This window comes from Stegodyphus dumicola, chromosome 4 (genome assembly GCF_044657685.1).
Source record: "Stegodyphus dumicola isolate Sdum_Otavi_A_Nest chromosome 4, ASM4465768v1".
NCBI classification, from domain to species: Eukaryota; Metazoa; Arthropoda; class Arachnida; order Araneae; family Eresidae; genus Stegodyphus; species Stegodyphus dumicola.
This window is the reverse complement of record NC_140771.1, coordinates 30111514-30132590: the sequence shown is the minus strand read 5'-3', so window position 1 is coordinate 30132590 and position 21077 is coordinate 30111514. Positions and strand designations below refer to the sequence as shown.

The 21077-nt window shown below is 33.4% G+C and overlaps 1 protein-coding gene across 3 annotated transcripts in view; it reads right to left on the bottom strand.

The window, feature by feature from the left end:
• LOC118193876 (uncharacterized) overlaps window positions 1-21077 on the bottom strand; it is a 147432-nt gene that overhangs the window by 118164 nt on the left and 8191 nt on the right. For all 3 annotated transcript variants that reach the window (XM_035365046.2, XM_085814659.1, XM_085814660.1), the window contains 2 exons: window positions 12635-13012; window positions 8944-9049 (listed from right to left, as the gene is read on the bottom strand). In XM_035365046.2, the coding sequence (XP_035220937.2) occupies window positions 8944-9049; window positions 12635-13012 (484 nt within the window). The remainder of the gene's footprint in view (window positions 1-8943; window positions 9050-12634; window positions 13013-21077) is intronic.

Genomic DNA, 21077 nt, shown 5'->3' with positions numbered 1-21077 from the left:
TTTTGTAGAATCATCTAATATATTTGAGTGTGAATAACTTAGCAATAAGCATGTAATATAAATAAGCATGGAAAAATTATACAGGTGTGGAGTTTTTTTCCTTAAATTACTTGCACGAGTTTTCCTCATAAAATATGAAAACTTTTCATTTTCAAGCAGAATGAATACTTTACTTATTGGAAGCTTTCTTTAACCCCTTTGCAAGAGCATGCTGCTGAGTTGAAAAGCCTTTGGAGAAGGGTGTGTCATATATGCATCAGTCCCAAATTTCACTAGCAGCTAGGTGATGCACTGGTGCATCACCGTTTGCATTCATCTCTCAAAGCAGGGACCATATATGCACTCTCAAACATACACATTCTTTTAGAATTTTTTAAATCACTAGATGGTGCTTCATGTCCATATTGGTTAGCTTATTTGAACCTATATATTGTTGATCTTGGGTCCATAAAGTACTTTATGATTCTGGCGATTGGTTTACATGTATGAGCCAGAGATATAAAGTAAATAAAATGTAGCTCACGTGCAGCCAAGGCTTTATGCGATGTAAACACTGAACACTTTCAAATGCTTCAAATTTTTTTTATCCCCCCATGGCAAGATTGAAGAAACTTATAATTTCTATGAACAAAAAGATCAGTGAGAAAATCCAACTTCATTCAAAATTAATGTACTCCTGTAGATGTGACTAAAATAAGGGAATTCCTAGGATTAATTATTCTGCTGGGAATAATTAAACGGTTCGACCTGAAAATTTGTTTCGTGACTAATGAAATGACAGCAACTAGATTATCACACATTGCCTCCTTTCTGAATCATTTATGCTATAATATTTAATCATATATTTTATTATTTTTTACGTATGTTTATATATAGATTTAACCCTTTGATTACATATTTTAAAAAAATTACCCCATTTTCTATCCAAGTGAACAGAATATGTCATAAATAAAGTAAATGTGCATATGGGATTTTTTTGACAAACGGTCTTCAAGCTAAAAGCTGGGACACATGTGTCCCACATGTAGCAATTGACTTACTATAAACACACCCATTATTATGGAAAACTTATTATATGAAATAGATTTACATCGTATGGTACAGAGTAAGATTAGATATATTGGACATTCCCCTTCCCGTCAACTAAGGACACTAAGGGTCCTCATCCCCCCCCTGCCGAACTAAGCCTAGAGGTTCAGCCCCTGTCATAGAACATTGGAGGGAGTGGCAGCAATGCACCTGGAGTGACAGAGACCCCAAGGCCCCACTGGTCGTCAATTACCTATCAGTTGCATAGGGTTATTACTAGAGCCATCTACTTTAGGATGTGCCAGACTCACAGGCCGACCAATGAATGACCTTTCTGGGGCCTTCAGAACCACTAGGTTCATAACTTGTATACTCCTGTAGCTGAGACTGCCTAGGTGCAGATCCTAGCCAGTAGCTTTGCAGAGTTCTCTACGTCGACCACCTTGGGGGGGGGGTGGTACAGGGTAAAGCATTCTTTGCATAAGCCAATATTACACATTGCGCAACTCATATTTATTCTTTTCTTCATGTTTATTTGTGTACAATGATCCCAGCAGCATCTTGATTTTCCAAATTGGAAGATGATTCCCAAAATTCAGGAGATTCTAAGTACTTTTTAACCCAGCAGTAATTTTTAAGCTTTTAGTGAGACATATATGTCCCGTTAGTAGTCAGAGGGTTAAGTAAGTTTTTTACAACATTTCATCAAGATGAGTCAAATATTTTACTTTGCATTTAGATTTTAATAAAAAAATTTTCAGAATATCTTGATATTCTGCGACTCCTGATATTTTTTTAGACATTATTTACATCTTTTGCAGCACAATTTATGAAAAAAATTCCTTTACCTGCATTATAACAAGCACATACTGGCCTAGAAATTAATGCAATTGTGCTTTCTAATTATCTTTATTTCCCAGAAAAGTCTCCAATGCATTGAAGATATTGTAAATTAGCAAAAAAATATCTATTTACAACTTGCAGTTACTGTTCCACTCATAAATAATGAAAAGTATAATTTTAAAACAAACAAGAATTTTAGAAGAAATAAGCAAAAATTTAGAAGATATTTTCAATTTTACAGCTGCTAGGTACTGCTCAGCTATAGCCATCACATAACCTTTCACAATATTAATATTTAATTCATTGAGAAACAGAATTTAACTATCCACAGCATAAATAAATTTTACTATGCATATTCAATAAACATAGCATTTGATTTTTGAACTTAAACAATTAAACAAATGAAACATTTTTACTATAAAATATTTAAAAATGATATTCAGGTATAAGTTTTTGACATCAGCTATGACAGACATCTTTACAGGAAATGATTTAATGCTGAAATAGGGAACAATGGTAGTCAGGAAATATCAATAAATCTTTCATATTCCCTTGTTAAAAGTAGCCACTGCATAAGCTTTTGGCAACACTTGAAATTTGCATGCCATGAGTAGGATATAGGTGTGCCGCAATCAAATACATGTATTTGACATTTTGCAATTTTTTATCATGTATTTAATACACAATGACAATTTTTTTCCTTAATAATGTCTATTTTAAATGTTTTTATATATTTCACTGTTGTATGGTTGTGTGTGTGATTGTAAGTGTGTCAGCATTTGAATTTTTTCATCACTTCCTTGATAACTCGGAACACTTTGGTGTGCCACGAAATTCCAGAAAGATTTTTTGTGCATCGCAGGTGAGAAAAGGTTGCGGAGCACTGCCATAGAATGTGTAATTAAGTTTGCAATTTTGTACTTCTGAATACCTCTAAGAACAATAATCTTGTTCAAATAGTGCCTCAAGCTTACAGGCAATAATTGGACTCAGCCACTCTCCACTAGTAAGGGAAATTCAACATTTACTATCCTATTTCTCAGAGAATACCCATCCCAAGCTTCATTGGACATGCACTCATGTGGGCAATGAAACAGCAGATCAACTGGCAAGAGATAGTGCAAACAGACAACTTGCTCCAGCCATCCCTTCCTCCCAGTGCCTTTAAGGGAATGAACAACTACAGGCAGAGGAACAACATATTTCATGATGGTGCACAGCCCTTTTGCAGGCTATCTGCTTCGCTTCGGATTGCATCACACAGATTCATGCATATGCAGCTCAACAGGTACCATCGATCACTACATGTTCGAGTGTCAAATCACCAAAGACCTACATTTCCAGCTGTATACAACTGAAAATGCCCAAATATGGCTGAAACATCTCAAAAACAGCAAGCTACTTTGAAATAAAACTCTCATAGACTACCTGGCAATGAACTGAAAAAATCTAAAAGAAATCAAATTTAAAAAAAAAAAGCTCCGAGCACATATCTAGCAGCTGAGAGGTGGTATAATGAACTTAATATTTTCTAGTCCCATCTTCAAGTGTTCTGTACCAGTACAAAACGCCAAGCAGAGCACTCTTAGCATCACCTTCAGTTATCAGCAGCCTATACATAAGTGAATAGTAAGTGAACCGTAAAAAAGTGAATAAATAACACACGCGACTACTATGATTGTGACAAGCAAATATTACACAGGAACTCTGTAAATATGTTAACAGCACATATGATGTACACTACTGTGCAAAAAAAAAAAGGGGGCGGGACTGATGTCTTCCATTCTACTGGACCAACTGACGAAATTCAAATTGCATTTTTCATGCCTCGAAAACGTGCCTTACACTATATGTGGCGTTCCGACAGATACTTCAACTTCTATTCATGAGATGGCGCCACGTGTAAAATCCAGTTCTTAATCGGAGCAGCAAAGCGACGTCATTACTCACTCAGACTTCTCGTGAGACAACTGTATGCGATGGTAGCATGAACTGTGTTCCGAGCTCTGCGTTGATCTCTGCAATGTAATTTAAATTGTAATTTAGTACTTAATATATTCTTTTGTTATAGGAGATTGTCTACTCTTATTTTCTTTAATTATATCATGCATTAAGACCACACGACCACCAAAAGTGGTGATTTTTGACTGAGCACGCTACTGAGAATGGATTTTCAACGACCCTAAGCCACGTGCATCCACGGCATTCTGAAGAACTGACTAAAAATAACAACGAATATGAACATTAAACGTATGCTACAACGCACCCCTTCAATTATTTCTAGAAGTATTGATGTATATTGCTTATGTTTTTTTTTTTTTTTTTTTCAAAGTCGTGCATATCATCGCAAGGAGCTTCAGCAAATCATCAATGTGATCTGTTCCGTTCCGCTGACTTCGCCAGTCGTGCAATAATTCATCGATCATTCAACTTTTGTGACAAATGTGATACAATAGTGATTTTCGCTAAATGTGCTACATCAGTAATTTTTCTGCAACGTGCTACGGCAAAATTCTTCCCTCAGTGTTCGAAAATAGTGAATTTTTTTCCCATGTGCTACAGGAGTGATTTCCTTTTTCCTTAGAAAGTGCCTTAGCAGTGTAAAGTGGTGATTTTGTGTGTACGCAATACAAAATGAACGCATCATTTTTTTTCTCAAATAGGGGTTTCTTTTCAAATGCATTTCGGTAAAATATTATTTGTGTGTGTAATTGCTGACCCTGTATTATTTGTGTGTGTATCGTTACATATATTTTTTCTGCATGGTTAAAATATTTATTGTTATCATGGCAAAATAGCAATAGTGTATCCTCTTGCTACAATATTTGTGCTGTTAAGTGTTTATTAATTAAAGTGAAAATTATCTATCAGTATGCCCGACGATATTCCACCAGAGCCACAAATCACACGTGTTGCGGTGAAGCCACCGCCTTTCTGGAAAAATAATCCTTCATTGTGGTTCGCTCAGATCGAAGCACAATTTTCTATCGCTCGCATGAGTGAGGATTCTACAGAATTCAACTATGTAGTTGCAGCAATTGAGTCTGATATTCTGAATTCAGTGCATGACTTAATACTCAAACCACCTGATTGTGATAAATACTCCAAACTGAAACAGCGGCTCATTGAAATCTATTCAGAAAGTGAATCTTCAAAAATACGTACTTTACTACAAGGACTTGAACTTGGAGATCAGCGACCTTCATACTTGCTGTCACGAATGCGTGATCTGGCAGGAAGCCATTTTAGTGACGACTTGTTGAAGTCACTATGGCTTTCGCGTCTCCCTAATAACATACAAATAATTCTTGCTGCTTCCAATGAAGGTCTAACCCGTTTATCAGCAATGGCTGACAAAATTACTGAACTTGTTACTCCAGCTTATATCAGTGCTGCTAATGCTGCACCTTCCAGTTCATCCCTCGAACAACAAGTGGCTGAATTGACCAAAAAAGTATCTGAACTCTCTACAAGTCTTCATGCTTCACGGAGATACAATCGATCAAATCAGGGCCCACGTAATAGATTTCGTGCCCGAAGAAGGAGTCAATCTCGTCACAATACTCGAACGCAGTACAAAGAACCAAAAAGTGGCATATGTTTTTATGATATGAATTTTGGCGCTCGAGCTCGCAAGTGTGCCCCTCCATGCACTTTTGAACAAGCGGGAAACTAAATGGGGGGTCTTCTGCTGGCCAACAGAATGTCCGCCACATCGACAGAATAGTACTGGCTGATCGTTCAACTCAGTTTTTTCTAGTAGATACTCAAGCTTACATATCAGTGCTCCCGATAACTAAAACAAATGCTCACCAACTTAATAAACTTGTACTGTATGCAGCCAATGGTACCCAAATTGCAACCTACGGCACCAAACTATTGACACTTGATTTAAACTTGCGCTGGACTTTCAACTGGCCTTTTATTATTGCGGATGTAACTCAAGCAATTATTGGTGTTGACTTCTTGACACATTTCCACCTTCTAGTGGATGTCAAGAATAATTGCTTAATTGATGCTACAACTCAGCTGACATCACAGATCAGACTTCTTGTGAGACAACTGTACGCGACAGTAGCATGAACTGTGTTCCGAGCTCTGCGTTGATCTCTGCAATGTAATTTAAATTGTAATTTAGTACTTAATATATTCTTTTGTTATAGGAGATTGTCTACTCTTATTTTCTTTAATTATAACATGCATTAAGACCACACGACCATCAAATATATATTAGATTTATATATAAAATTGTTCTAATATAGGTATTTTGACACAAAAACGGACTCTTTCTGAAATGACATGCCAATTTTCTTCCATATTTCGATTCTATGACTCAAATTTTGCTTAAATATTAGATTTTGTAAAATTTGGTGCAAAATTTATGGATAAATTCAAAAATTTATCTTGCCTCATTTTTTCAGTTTATGCCAAGAATTTGCTGAACTTCTAATTATATGGCAACCTATTTTAATTTCCCTTTTTACATTGGCATGAGTGGAAAAAAGTCCCATTGTTCTTACTTTAAAATAATTTTAACAAAGTGCATACACCACATTTGATGTTATTATCACTTTCAACAAATATGACCAATTTCAAAATGCATCAATACATAAATTCACATATATCTTCAAAAATTTTGAATAAAAAACTCTTTTTTGCAGGTATGCTTAGAAATACATCTACTTTAAGATGATGTAAAAATTTTATACATTATAATTCAAAATTTTTTAAAGAATTATTTAAAAATATTAATTTTAAAAATTAGCCATAAAAAATGGGCGAATTTTATTTGGAATGAACCTTAATTTCAAAATGTGAGAGGAAGAATCAAATAAGTTTAATAAAAAAGAGAGCTTAATAAATACATACCAAATTTAATTAACATTGAGGAGCTAAAACTTTGAGAGCTCATTTTTTCAAAACTACTCGTGTGATTTTTACAAAACTTGGCAGTTTGGCATAATCTGAGTTGTAGAATCGAAATATAGAAAAAAACTGGCATATCATTTCACGAAAAGTCCGATTTTGTGCACAAATACCTACATTAGAACAATGCTATACGTAAATCTAATACATATCCTAAGTCGCGCTTTTGAGACATGAAAAATGCAAGTTGAATTTCGTTAATCGGCAAGTAGAACAGGAGATATAGAACTGCCCCCTTTTCTGTGCAGTGTTAATATACCCAGTTGATATTGTTCAGTATAATGTACCAGAATAACTTCTCATATCCAAGTTACCACTGATTTTTAAAGTAAACATTCTCTGTAAACTCAGAATCCCAACGCCACAAGTACCTATCTTTCGAAGTAACTTTATAAATTCTGCTACAGATTTTAATATTCTATACAGACTTTTGGCTAGGTTTAGTGATAAAAGAATGCTCCACCAATTGAGTACAAATGCTGACAGTCACATAACAGGTGGTACAGCAACTCAGCTTGTGGTAAGTAAGTAAGGAATCTCATTCAAATTGAATATCAGATCTACTTCATAACTTGCAAACATTTTATGCAACATTTAACCTTCTGTTATAGTTGCACACTTCTTTCCTACATGGTTAGTTGCACTGCACCTATGAGATGTTTCTATTTTTTGAAAACCAAATGAAATTTATTCTAGTTAAAATAGCTCATTGTTACCAATTTAAGATTCTTTGAAGATGTATTAAACAACTTACTTAATTACTAAAACTTATTCAAAAATAGTAACACAAATAATTCAACAAAAATAAAGCAAATGAAATTACATTTGTAAAAAACTTGTCTTGTATAGGAACTACTCATTAAAGTATCACATATTCAAGAGAAAAATATTATTTCAGAGGCTGTCTGATTCAGCACAATCTTTCTCTGAAATGGAATTTTTACAGTCTTTACAAAATGTGGTAACATTGCTCAAACATAAATATTTTCTGCAAGTAGTAAACATATATTTTGTATTTTTCTGCTGTTTATTATTTTGACATGGATCTCACACAATTTTCGTTTCTTGGCTAGACTCCATAGGTCTATTTTCTTTGGCTCAAGAAGGTTAATTCATGATCTCGGTTAATCTAAGGCGAAATGATGAGGGTAAAATTTCCTCCTAACTGCTGCACTGGATCATTTCATCCATTACAAAATGTTCAGCCAATAGATGTGAGAAGCTGCCATGGGTTTTCACACTGTAACCATTTCATAAGTATATAATCTTAACATTCAGATCTCGCAAGATCAATGTACTGGTTAGTGTATTTTACTATAGTGTTGAGAGCCAATTCATCATGAAAAATAACCACATGTCTAAAATCGTCTCAGCTTTCCTTGCATCATGAACACCTGGTAAGTGTACCAATTCGCTAGTCTTCTTTCTGTTTGATGGTGGATATTTGTTCCTTTAGTATGAATCAACAGTCTTTCAATAGGCTATGTAGTATGTATCATTATCAGAATTTTCACCCACAGAATGATGGATCAATACTGCTTTGCTCTGTTTCCGAATCTTGGTCCCACACTTGAAGATCATCACCAATATCAGTATCAGATTGATCTCCAAAATCCTCCTCCTCCATTAAATCATCATCAAACAATATTCTATGAATTTCCTCCATGTCAGTAGGTTATTCAAATCAAAGGCTCTCTTTTTTTAATCCACTCTAGAGGAGGAAAAACAACCAGAGGGTAAACAAATTTAATCGGGTTGCACCTACTGAATGATCACAATATTTCCTACATTTACCGACTTACATTCTACCCAAAGTATCCCAATAATTGCAAAAAATAAGACAAAAAAAAAAAAAAAAAAAAGGGGGGGTGAGGAAATATAGATTTCATAGAAATATCACATCCATAATACTTACACCAGTGGTCGTGCTACACCTGTAGGGTGAACACTGCTGCCATAACTCTGTACCAACATATTTGAAGTTTGGTAGTACACTGATAACTCAGTAATCATAAATTAGTAAGATTTCCTCTAGAAGTGTCTATTGACACTTCTAAAGGAGGGGGAAACACAGTAGTGATGCACCTGTGTGCAACTAAAGAAGGTTAAAATGAACAACTGAAAAACATCTATAAGTATTCTTACCAGGTACTCCACAAACACAGCATATCAGCATGCCTTCATACCTTCCATTTTTTGTCATTGAACTTTCTTTGCAGTAAGTGCAACTCATAGACCCTTGATGAATTTTCTGAAAATAAAAGTTTCCAAATAAATATATTATTACTAATTAATAAAAGCAAGGGAAATATCTAATGTAAAGTGACTAGATTTTCATTGAGACAAAGCAGGACAAATGGAATGAAATGAGAATTATAATTTAGTTATGAAAGCACACCAATAATTCAAAAAAATATATTTTATTATATACATTCATATACTTGTCTATAAATATACAAAAATATATTTATTAACTATTGGTAACTATAAAAATATTTGTAAAAAAATAATAATTTGAATATTATGTTTTTTAATTAATTTAACATTTTATTTTAAAAAATTATGATTTTCTTTCACGGTTATATTTTTTATCCGAGTGAATACTTTGCAATAGATTCGGATCATTTATTAAAATGTCGTGAAATTTCTCAGATGAATTGGTCAAGTTATATTTTAGGCTTAATACAGATTTTAGAGTTTTAATGTTCAACTGCATTTTTTTTCAATTGTCCGTGTTTTATTGATACTAGAAAAAACACTTTCTCTTCTAGGAATCCTCTCGTTTAAACCAATGCTACGAGAATCTCGTTTCTCAGAAAAGTCCCATCTAGCAGGGACTGTCGCTAGATATGATAACCTCTTTAGTTACAATAACAACAACAACAAAAAAAAAAAAAAATTAAACGAAGAATTGTTTCTGATGTCATAAATTCAAACAGTTAAACAATGCTCAATGTCTGCCAATTTTATCAGTATAATAGCTAGTGATGTTGGTCGCTGTATCATTAGCGTCAATTTCAAACCCTGGAGAATGCACAGATGTTTGTAAATATATCTGTAAGACATGAAGGCACTTAAGACATCTTAAGTGGAAAACGACTACTCATTTTATGCATATTGTTATAAAAATGTGAATCTAAATTCATTTTCTATGAATTATTGGTGGAATATTGTTGTTGGTAGTTTTTTTTTTTTTTTTTTTACATGAAAAAGTGATTTTTTACAGTAAATCCCTAAAAATGAAAACTGACAGAATCTGATGATGAAGAACTCTGGGCAGATAGTTTGTCAAATTATTCCTGCAAAAATGAGCTTAGCGATGATGATTCTAGAGACGAGAAAATTATACGACATCCCAGGACATTTTTCCGACCAAGAATTTGAAGCCATTTTGATTCAAGCCCAGATTAGGATGATTCTGATTCTGGAAAAGAATGGCCATTAGTAGACAATCCCCAGTCTTGGAAGAGTTTTTAAGCCAATCAGGAATAAATACAGAAAACTTTCCGGATAGTGTAAGAAACATAGTGTTACTCTACACTAAGCACCACAGAAAGGGTGAACATGAAGCGGTGAACTGCATGAATGTATTGTTGGATGGTCATAGACCCATTTGCAAGCACATACAGGGGCATATAGTCATTGATCATGATGCTGTCTGATAATACTGCATCTTAGATATTGGTCCCTTTCCAAGATATTGTCCAGATCAGTTGGTATCTGTATTCTGATAACAGAAAGAAACTACTCTTATCTAAGAATATTATGCAAGCCAAATTCTGTTCAGTGCAACTGCAATGCTCACAACACACTGTTCAGACAGTGCTGTCTGAACTATGGGCCATACATAAACGATCTACAGGCATATAGTCCTCCTTCTCCCAAACGTCTGGCTATAGTTTTTCAGGAGATCCATTGTCCTGTAATAGCAAGAAACTCATTCGTCACCAAGCTGGGCTGCGATGTGCAGTTTCTTTTTGTTGACAATGCAACTATCTCCTACAGGTATCCACCAATGCTATATAGCATTAACATCCAGCATTAGAAAAAAAGAAAAAGACAATTGTCCAGGGAGACTTTCCATGGACAAGAGGAAACATACACTAGAATCCATCGTGGGAGCTAGAAAAAAGAAAAATACTTTGCAAAAATGTCGTATGTATTCCATCAAGGAAACGCTCAGTGTAACGCAGTATATGCGTAAATTTTGCAAAGTACCTTGCAAAAAGGAAAGTAGTTTGAAAGCTATCACACATTTAATAATGTTTTTTTACAAAAAACATTATTAAATGATTATTTAACCCTTTAATGGACAATGGTTTAGAGAAGAAGCAGAAGTAATTTTGCATGTTAACTGCAAATCATCGCTCGCTATCTGGCAAGAGTTTAAGATGCGTATACTCGCATAAGATGTGTTAAAATACACCTTCTGAAACAGATTGATAATAAGGGAAGAGGAGCGAAAGACCTTCAAATCTGTCACCAGACGTGTTCTCCATTAAAATTGGGATGAACCGGTGTAGTTGGCGCAGTTGAACTATATCTGTACAACCAATAGTGAAATTCTGGCATCCTACCCCCCTTTACCAATACCTGTAACTGAAATATCTACCAACAACACTTGGTTTAAGTGCAAATCGAACTGTCTGGAGGGCGGAATCGCAATATTAGTAAAAATTGAGTTTTGCAAGTAAAACTGTTCACCTAGAATGCTTATATATATAAATGGCAGTAATAATATCATGCTATGAAATATTTCAGAAAAAAATTACTTTTAGAATAATCTCAGGATAAACCACACATGCTACATAAAATTATCTACTGAGCATGTTTTTTAAGTAAGGCTTGTTTTGTTGTACACAACAAATCTGCTCCAATATCAATGCAAGAACAAAATTCTGGACCTGATCGTCACCTGTGATGAACAGTGGATTTACTTCAACAACAAAGGCCGAAAAGGTGTTGGTCCATGCCCAGTTAGCCCATCAGCAGCATCACAAAGTGCAATTTGATTAACAAACGTCTTTAAAATGTTCAAGATTATCAAATCACCCGCTCCATTCGAGGTATGGTCAGTGATATGTTTTTGTCGGAAAGAAACCTGTCTGCTGCAGACATTCACTAGCAAATTTGTGAAGTTTACAGAGCTACTGCTGTGAGTGAAGACAAAGTGCGTAAGTGGGTCCAACTGCTGTTATGTAGACAGTATAGAGAGATTACTTAAATGCAAAATAAAAATTTACAATTCTTAAATACCTTTTTAATAATTGTTATTTAGGAAAAATTTTTGACAATAGCATAACAATTGTGAGGAAAGTTCACAATAGTACTATAATGTTTTGTGCTTTGTTCTGGAGATTGTGTTTAATTTGTTCTGTTTTACTTTGTATTAATTATGTTCTAGAGATTACAGATAAATGGCAAAAACTCAAAAGGACTGCATTTCTATCTTCCTAGCAATAACAAGAAAAAGTTCTGAAATACTTTTCTCTTAAGGAGAAATTCTTGCTTATTAATGTCTCCGTAATCACAATTTAGCTAATATTCGTCATTTTTATTAAAAAGTTTGGACTTATTAAAAAAGGCATTAACAAGAGTATATAGCTGAAGGAATGCTGTGATTTATTTGAATTTTTTATGTAGAGTAAAAGTTATTGCTCCTCTCAATTTAATTCCAAATGACAATTCAAATTCTCATTATTCTTTATCTGACTCCAACATTTCAGGCAAAAAATGGCAATACATGCCCTCCCTCTAGCAAAGCCTTGATGATACTGACAAAGTGAAACTGCATAGGCACATACATCATAAACAACTAAGAGCTTTTCATACTGACCTTACTACTGTTGGAGACTTGATTACCTCGGGACACATTTGAAGATGCTGCCGAATCAGTTGATGCCCTACGAAAAGGCATTCGTCTTAATTTATAATTTCGTCCATCTTGAATTATCAGGCCATTAGAGGCAGCTCGCTTGGCAGATTGCAGAAGCTGCTGTGCTAAATCTGTACCAGGATCTACACTTATTGTGAATGTTTGCCGTACATATTTTTCAATAGAACGCAGTGTTGATCCACCATTTTCCGCCAATTCCTTGATAGCCTTCACAATTACTTTAGTCATATCCGTCCCACAGTGAATCCGCAATGTGCGACTTTTTAGATTGCACATCGTCCTTGGATCTTTGTACGAATACAAGCCTTTAGTATAAACCTGAAATTAAACATCAGTAAGAGATATATCTTAACAAAATTAATTTCTTTTTTTTTCAATAGCAATTTTACTGCAAAATAAAAAGAGGCAGAAATCTTAATAAGAAATCTACTGCTAAAATTAAAGAGGTTAAATTTAAAAAAAATAACTGAATTTTAAAAACTTACCTTTCGGTATTTTTAACATCTGCTCAAAAACATTCTAAAAGTCATAATTTACACATAAATATAGGAAAATTCAGCATTCTGATTGCTTAATTTTTTGTCACTTCTTTTATTTTGAGCAATGGAGTTCTGCAATAATGTCATTTTGTTTCTTTCATTATGCATGCTACTGTCCAAAACTGGATTGTGAAAGACAAAAATCAATACTCTTGCAAACAATACAAAACTGAAACTAAATATATTTCTAGAAAAACTGTAGGTGTCATTTTTAAATATTGAATCACTTCTGTGCCTTCCTAAGAATTTCTCCTTAAGAGTATTTTAGTCATGATATTATGTTGGCAAGCAGAATTGATAATAGAAGCCCATGCCTTTTAGAAGGTTTTTTTAACTCCTAAAATTTTAGAAAATTTAGAAATTATTTAATTATAAAAGCACAAGAGGGCTAACTGCCTGCAGGAAAGAATGCTAAATGGAAGACTTTCTAAAGAAAACTCATGTATAACTGAGGGTGGGGAAAAAATAGAAAACCTTCATGCACGGCCATTTAAGCTTTCAATCACTCTAGTGGGTTTCTCAATACAAGGATGAAATCTAGAAGATGTATGTAGATCTCTCCAGTACAGCTTTTGGTTTCATTATTTTAAATGATAATACTTAAATGCATACATGCATTTGTAAATGAAATACCTTGAAAATAAGTCATTAAGTTACAGTGAATGGATAACTAGAAGCCCTCTCCCTCCCAAGAATCTTCTCAAAACAAAATCTTTACAGGAAAATATATATGGGAAAGAAACAGAAAGTCACAATTAGGTACACTGCATACTTCTCTCAAGCTATATATACTACATCACAAATCTACCAGCAATTTAGGTTTTATTCCTTTTAAACAAGATGCTTTCTATTTTTAAAACATGCTTGGAAATTCTACCTTTCTTTCTAGAACTATATGAAATTAAATAGATTCAACAAACTGCAAGAAATAACAGAAGAAATAGGATTTTGCAGAAAAACTCAATAGAAAATCATTAGTTTAATAAAGATAAATTTATTAAAATACTACCTATTACGCTAAAATTCTTTACATCGCTTCAATGTAAAAAAAAAAAAAAAAAAAAAAAAAAAAAAAAACACAGACACAAATTCACAATAATTCCATCCACATACATTTGAAAATTAATCAGAAAAGCGAGAGGTACACACCCATATTTATATAATGGGTCATCTGGAGAGTTTCGTTTTTGAAATCAAAGTATATTTTCTTCTATTTATTTTGTTACTGCTGGTAAGGAGTCTCAAACTCAAAAGTTCATTTTTATCATATTATGCTCTTTTATTTTAAAAAAGGGGAATAAAATTTCATACAGACTGCTCATAAAATGTGTGCTGTGTATGAATAAGGGATTGTTTTTTGATGATACAGTTCGAAGGTGGTTTGAGAAGACTAGACATTTTAGGCTCGAAGATGAAAACGTAGAACTATTAAAAGAAGCAGTACTATCACATTATCCACCCAACTGTTCCAGGAAGTCGGCATTCATTGGTGAGGAATTTTTTGGTAATTTAACACACGAGAAACAGTAGTCATTTTTAAATATGGCACCATGCTGAAAATTATGTGAAACAACAATGAATTAAGAAAACTAAAAACGCAAGAAATATTTATAATACTTACTGAAATGCTACAAAACACTTGTCATGAAACTAAATATTGATTGTATATTTTGTGTGCCATAAATGAGCTCCTGTAGATGTTATTTAATGTTTAAAATTTTGTTGCTTTAAACTGTTTTCCCAAGAACACAATAAACATGTAGGTATCTCATTTTGTTCTGTTTATTTTTTTAAAACATGAAATGCACTCGATAATTTTGGACCATCCTGTAGTTTATATATATCTGAAACCTGTGTTTCCAGACGATAAGATTAGCTATTTTGATAACGTAATGCAGATGTAAACCTTTACGAAAAATGTAAGATTGGCATAAGGATATCGATGATCAGTTTAAAGCAAGAAACTGACCTTCGTATTCAGTTTCTACTCACTTCCTTATGCCATGGCACAGTTACTAGACCGACTTTTCTGTCTTTTCAAACAGTGGACTGAAAGTAGCAGCAAATGTTTTTGATTCAGCTCCTGCTCTCCAACATTATGTTAAAACCAAGATTATGCAGACATATGAATAAAGCAGTGAAGAGAAATTTTTAAGTACAGGGTGGGCCAAATAAGACCTACTAATGTTAAACACAAATAACTCTTGTAATAATAATTTCATTTGATTAATTTTTTATACATTAAATATATTTTATGAAAAATGACATTAGACAAATGTTCACCATTTTTCTCGATACAGAGATTGGCTCTTTTTAAAGCGTTTTCCATTACACCACATAATGTTTCTCATTGAAGGCTCAGCATTTCGTCTTGAATATTCTGCTTCAGCTGTCTAATAGTCGCTGGTTTATTAGCATACACATTGTCTTTTAAATATCCCCATAAAAAAAGGGTTCTGCTCCGCCATTGGCCACAAAAAGTTTTCAATTATTGATCTATAAGAATCTCCGGAAATAATTTCCGGCATTCCATTCTCATTCTTGAAGAAATATGGGCCAATAACACTATTGTCCATAACACCGCAGCAAACAGTACACTTGAATTAAAATACTGCCGATATTTACGCTGCATCATAACAATTGATCATTGATAAGAATAGAAAAACTCGATAATTTTCACTCATTGTTTTGTACTGTATGGTTCCTTAACATTGGTAGGTCTTATATAGACCCATCCTGTACTACCAGCATGGAATAGCTTTCTGGTGCTTTCCTCCCATTATAAAATGGATGGTTATGAAAAAGCCGATTTCCTTGTCAAAATGAACCATGTTTATGCAGAAACCTAATAAGCTTCTAATCTTTTAAAGCACTTGCCAAATTTAACTTACGAAACAAATTTTTCCTGCAGAATCATTCACAATACGTAGTGGAAAGATTCTGGGCTTTCTTTGCACAAATTTATCTGATCCCAAATCACGAAGAAATGCTCCTGTTGCAAAATTCATATTTTTGATTACGATTACCTACAGGCTGGCTACTTTTATTCATTTTGAGTGATTAACTTGCCTACTGCCATTTCGGGATCTTCTAGACAACCAATGACAGTTGATGATTTGGATTCATATATATACATATTGTGATTTGGATAAATGCTAATTTATTTCAGATGCATAATCCGTAAATATTACACAACCAAAAGTCCAATGACTTCGTGGTCAACTGATTGACATTTTCAAAATAAACATAAGGCTCTTGTAAGTTACGTAGCTTCTACGATCTACAATCTCAAAAGATTAGATTTTTACTACAGTTCCGTCACAGTGATTTTTATTTATTTATTTTATCAGCAACTCTATGGAACTAGCACAGCCAACAATAAATTTTCTGACATTATTATGTAAAGAATAAAAATGAAGGTAATTTTTATTCAAGAGCATAAATTTAGGTTGATAATAAAAACATCAGATACATTACAGATATTTTTGTTTTAATATGTCGCAACAAAACATTTGAAAAAAGGAGTTTTGAGAAGATTCTTTTCTAAGAAGACCTAATAAAACAAAGATGTTACAGTCTTATTCTTTGAAATTACACTCTTTGTTTGAATTATCATTTCTTAGTATAAAATTTCATTTACAGATTCCAACACTCAGTATACATTACTTTACGTATTTTAAACACAAAACATTATTACAGCTGGCAAATTTGAAGTATGAAAAATGACATAAAGCTCTCGGAAATGTCAGGTTTATGTTGCAGCTTTATGTTATAGCTCTCGAAAATGTTGCAAACTGACTTAAGTTCACTTTATAATGCATGATTTGGCTAACTGAACTACTTATAACTTGATCCAAAATATATTAATATTTAATTAGATATTCTAAATTCCATATTCTTTGGTTAATTTTATTTTGTAATTTTTTGACATTTTTAATACTGAGAATACCTTGGGTAGCTTTTATGGTACTTATAGTTTATGGTAAACTACCGACTTTGAAACTGCTGCCAAACAACATGATTCCACACCAATTATGGATAAGCACAACATCATTCCATACTCATAACATCTGTGGGTTCGCCTGATGTAACCTGATTTGGTGCCTCGAGGGCTATCGCTCTAAAGAGGAGGGATGCGTTTTTGGAGGACTCTCTAAGGGAAACTGGCTCGTATACACACTACACACGGGAAAACCCCGAAAACACCCATGCATATAACTCGGATTGATTATCAATAAGCCACCTTTTGTTTTTTTATGAACAAAGATATAATTTATCTGTTATTGCTGCAATTTTTCTGGCATTCTGAAGAAAAATTATTACAATCTAGAACCTGCCTTTGATAGAATAGTGAAGGAAGGACTATTTTCAAAGTTATAAGATCCTAACCCTCCCCCCCCAAAAAAAAAACTCTATTAATGAACACAAGACTAGAACAAATACCTGCAGTAAGTCTATACTGAAAGCATTCTAAACACAGCTTTCAGTAAATTCGGAGAACCTAATAAAATAGTAGAAATCAATGAAAGCTTTTTTACAAAGCACAAAAATGAAACAGGTTAAATACTGATAGTTTATTGCATAAAAACACATAGGTTTCTTCAGAATTCTGCAGGTTCAATTAGTGCAACTTTTGTGGATTTTCACCAGCTTTCATTATCAACGAGATAATACATAAGTACCACTTTTATTTATCAAAATACTTTTAAATACTATGAAAATAAAATTATCAATTAATGTATATATTATCTTGATAAACTGAATAACATTGTGATACGAATGAAATTAAATACAAACATTAACTGATTATACCTTTGATGCATCTTCATAAAAAGTTCTACAAATATTTAAATTTAATTCATTGAAGATAAGTAGTTAATAGTTAGAAAGTTGTTTAATTGAATAAATTTATATTGTTGGGAAATATTTTTCAGTCCTTTGTGATTAATCACATGCCTATCAATGAGTTCCAAGTCATGAAAAAGTATTCATGATGCAAAACAAATATCACCAAAACACCTATATGACAATCCATGTAATGTGTGTAACAAACGTCCGTTTTAGCCCACATTGGGTGTGATTAGCTGTATGGATGTTGAATTTGTGCAGTTCCCTGAATGTTTTTAAGAGTAAATCATATTATTGTGTACATGGAAAGAAAAAGAAAAAAGAATTTCTCAAAAAAGGGCAACAATTTTTATTACCAATACTTCTTCCGTTTTAATTTTATCGACTTCTTACTTTTGCATAGTGAAGCAAAATTTTTAAAAATGGCTGTTGCTTTTTATGCATTAGTTTGGCAACAATTAGTCACAAATGAGTTTGTGAATGTTCCCCAAAGTCAGCAATAAATTCATGAGTTTTATGTTGGCACAATTTTTCTCAGTAAAGGCTAAAAATTAAAAACTGGGAGTCTCTTGGTAAACTCAGGAGAGTTGACAGTCAAGTGTTACTGACTGAAAAAGTAATGTCCAGTGGACTTAATATAAAAATAATATATAAATTTTAAAACACCCTGTTTATTCCATAACAGGAATATCATAAATGTTCATTAATTGCAGCAATTACATAAATGTTTATATATTATTCATTATTAAATAATATATACAACATTTCTAAATAATTTACCACAGACCATTTAAAAGAAGCATGAAAAAGCATTTCTCAAATAACTTTCATTTCATTCTAATATGATGTATTCTCCTACAATCTGAAATTTAAATAAATGCACCTTGTTTTTACATGGATCAGTCTGTTATGCTCATACTAAATGTATTATTGTAATCTGAAACATAAAGTTCTTGCATAATTACGCTTGCCAGACAGTCCCGGTTTTTGAACAAAATCCCTGTGTCCCGGCCGGTTTACTTCAGATCCCGGTAAAAATTAAATTTGGTTTTATAGATGACCAAAAAAGTCTAGAAATAATTAACTGTAAAGGATTATTTAGGATAATTACTTTGTACTTTATTTCTGCACTGTATGAAAAGTGAAAGCTATAGCATAGTGATGATATGCTAATAAATAATACTGTCATCGTATCATCTTGTTTCACCAATTGTGATCATGCGCTTTGCGAGAGGTTCTCACTGCGGGACCAATTGGGCACGAAGAGGTGTAGCTTTACCGCCAGAAAAGACTTTGCTACACACTACAACCTCTCACGTGTAATAACATTTGACTCACCCACCTCGGCGCTAGCCGCTTCCGATAAAGATGAGTCAGTCAGTTGTCTGGTGTCGTGGTTGAACATTTCAAAAATCTGGCAAGACTATACATAATAAATATTAAATACAAATCTCAGAATTGGTAATTTGCCAAGCTGTGTAGATGATCAACGTGGTGATAATGTAATGCAACATGAAGAATGGAAAATCAAGGCTGAGCTACCATAACAGAATAATTTGAAGTTTATAATAAAATCAAAGATTTTATAATAAATTATTAAAAAACTCTCCAGGTGCTTTCTTATGATAGCCTCACTAACATTCTCTGCCATACAACACAATGAAATGATTGCATAATATCAATCTAACCTTTATGTGTGACTTTCAACATATCTGCTCAGTCAAAACTAAAACAGCAATGAAAATATTACATATTTGCACTCTAGTCCAGTGTTTCCCAACTAAAAAGTGTCAAAATCATCAACCTGAAATGTGAATTACATTTATCTATCATTCAGAAAATTAAGTACTTTTTCACTTAAGGGACACCAGCATGTTTGTGTTTGTTATACATACAGAGATACCAAATGGTATCGCAAAAGTATTGAATATTATTTATGCAAAATCCTAGTACATATTTACCATGAAGTCATTGATATGTGTAATTTCAGGACAGGTTGTACCAAATTTTCAACAACTGCTAGAATATTCAGTCTAGAGTATATTTAAGGGTACCCCTTGGATTATCGCTAAGTTGTTGTTTCATTTATGGTAACCTGAGTAGTTGAATGTTATGGAAACCCTATTATGATGTAATTGGCTGCGTGACTGTGGTGCATTTGAATGATAGGAAAAGATTTGTAAAGGCTTGTTTGTGTGTTAGATGTTGGTTCAGAAGTATGTTGTTATTTTGTGGTTTACTCGGTAAAATGGCTGAATGCAGGAAGATTAATTTGAAGTTTCCGTGCAATTTGGAACAAAAGAGAAAAGGCATTAATTGACTGGTGTGTAAATGAATGTTTACTTAGCAGCCATTATAAGTGTCTTGTTTGTGCGATGGAAATGCACATGGTCGAACATCGGAGGATATTTTTTACTCTTATTTTTGTGAATTTATGTGGTGATGCCGATACACAGATTCTAGTTCAAATAATTTAAAAAAGTTTTTGGAAGCTGTTAAGGAATTTTCTTTGACTGAAGACACGGAAATGGATAGAGTAGACTTTAAGGTACCCCTTGTATTATGGCGAAGTTGTTGTTTTATATCGCCAAGTTGTTGTTTCATTTATGCTAGCCTGAGTAGTTGAATGCTATGGAAACCCTATTGTGATGTAATCGGGTGCATGATTCTGGGAAATTTTGAATCACGAGATGTTTTGTAAGCGTTTTTGTGGTGTGTGTTGGTTTGATTCTTTAGATGGTAGAATGGCTGAATGTAGTAAGATTAATTTGAAGTTTCTGTACGATTTGGAGCGAAAGGGGAAAAGAGCTTTAATTGACTGGTGTGTAAATGAAGGTTTACTTAGTAGCCATTATAAGCTATAGCAATAAGTGTCCTGTATGTAGAAAGGATATGCATCTAGTCGAACATAAAAACTGTTTAGATGGGTTTGTAGGAAGAAAGGTTCAGATGGTCACTATGTGAAGCATTCGACCAGAAAGAGTACCTGGTTTGAA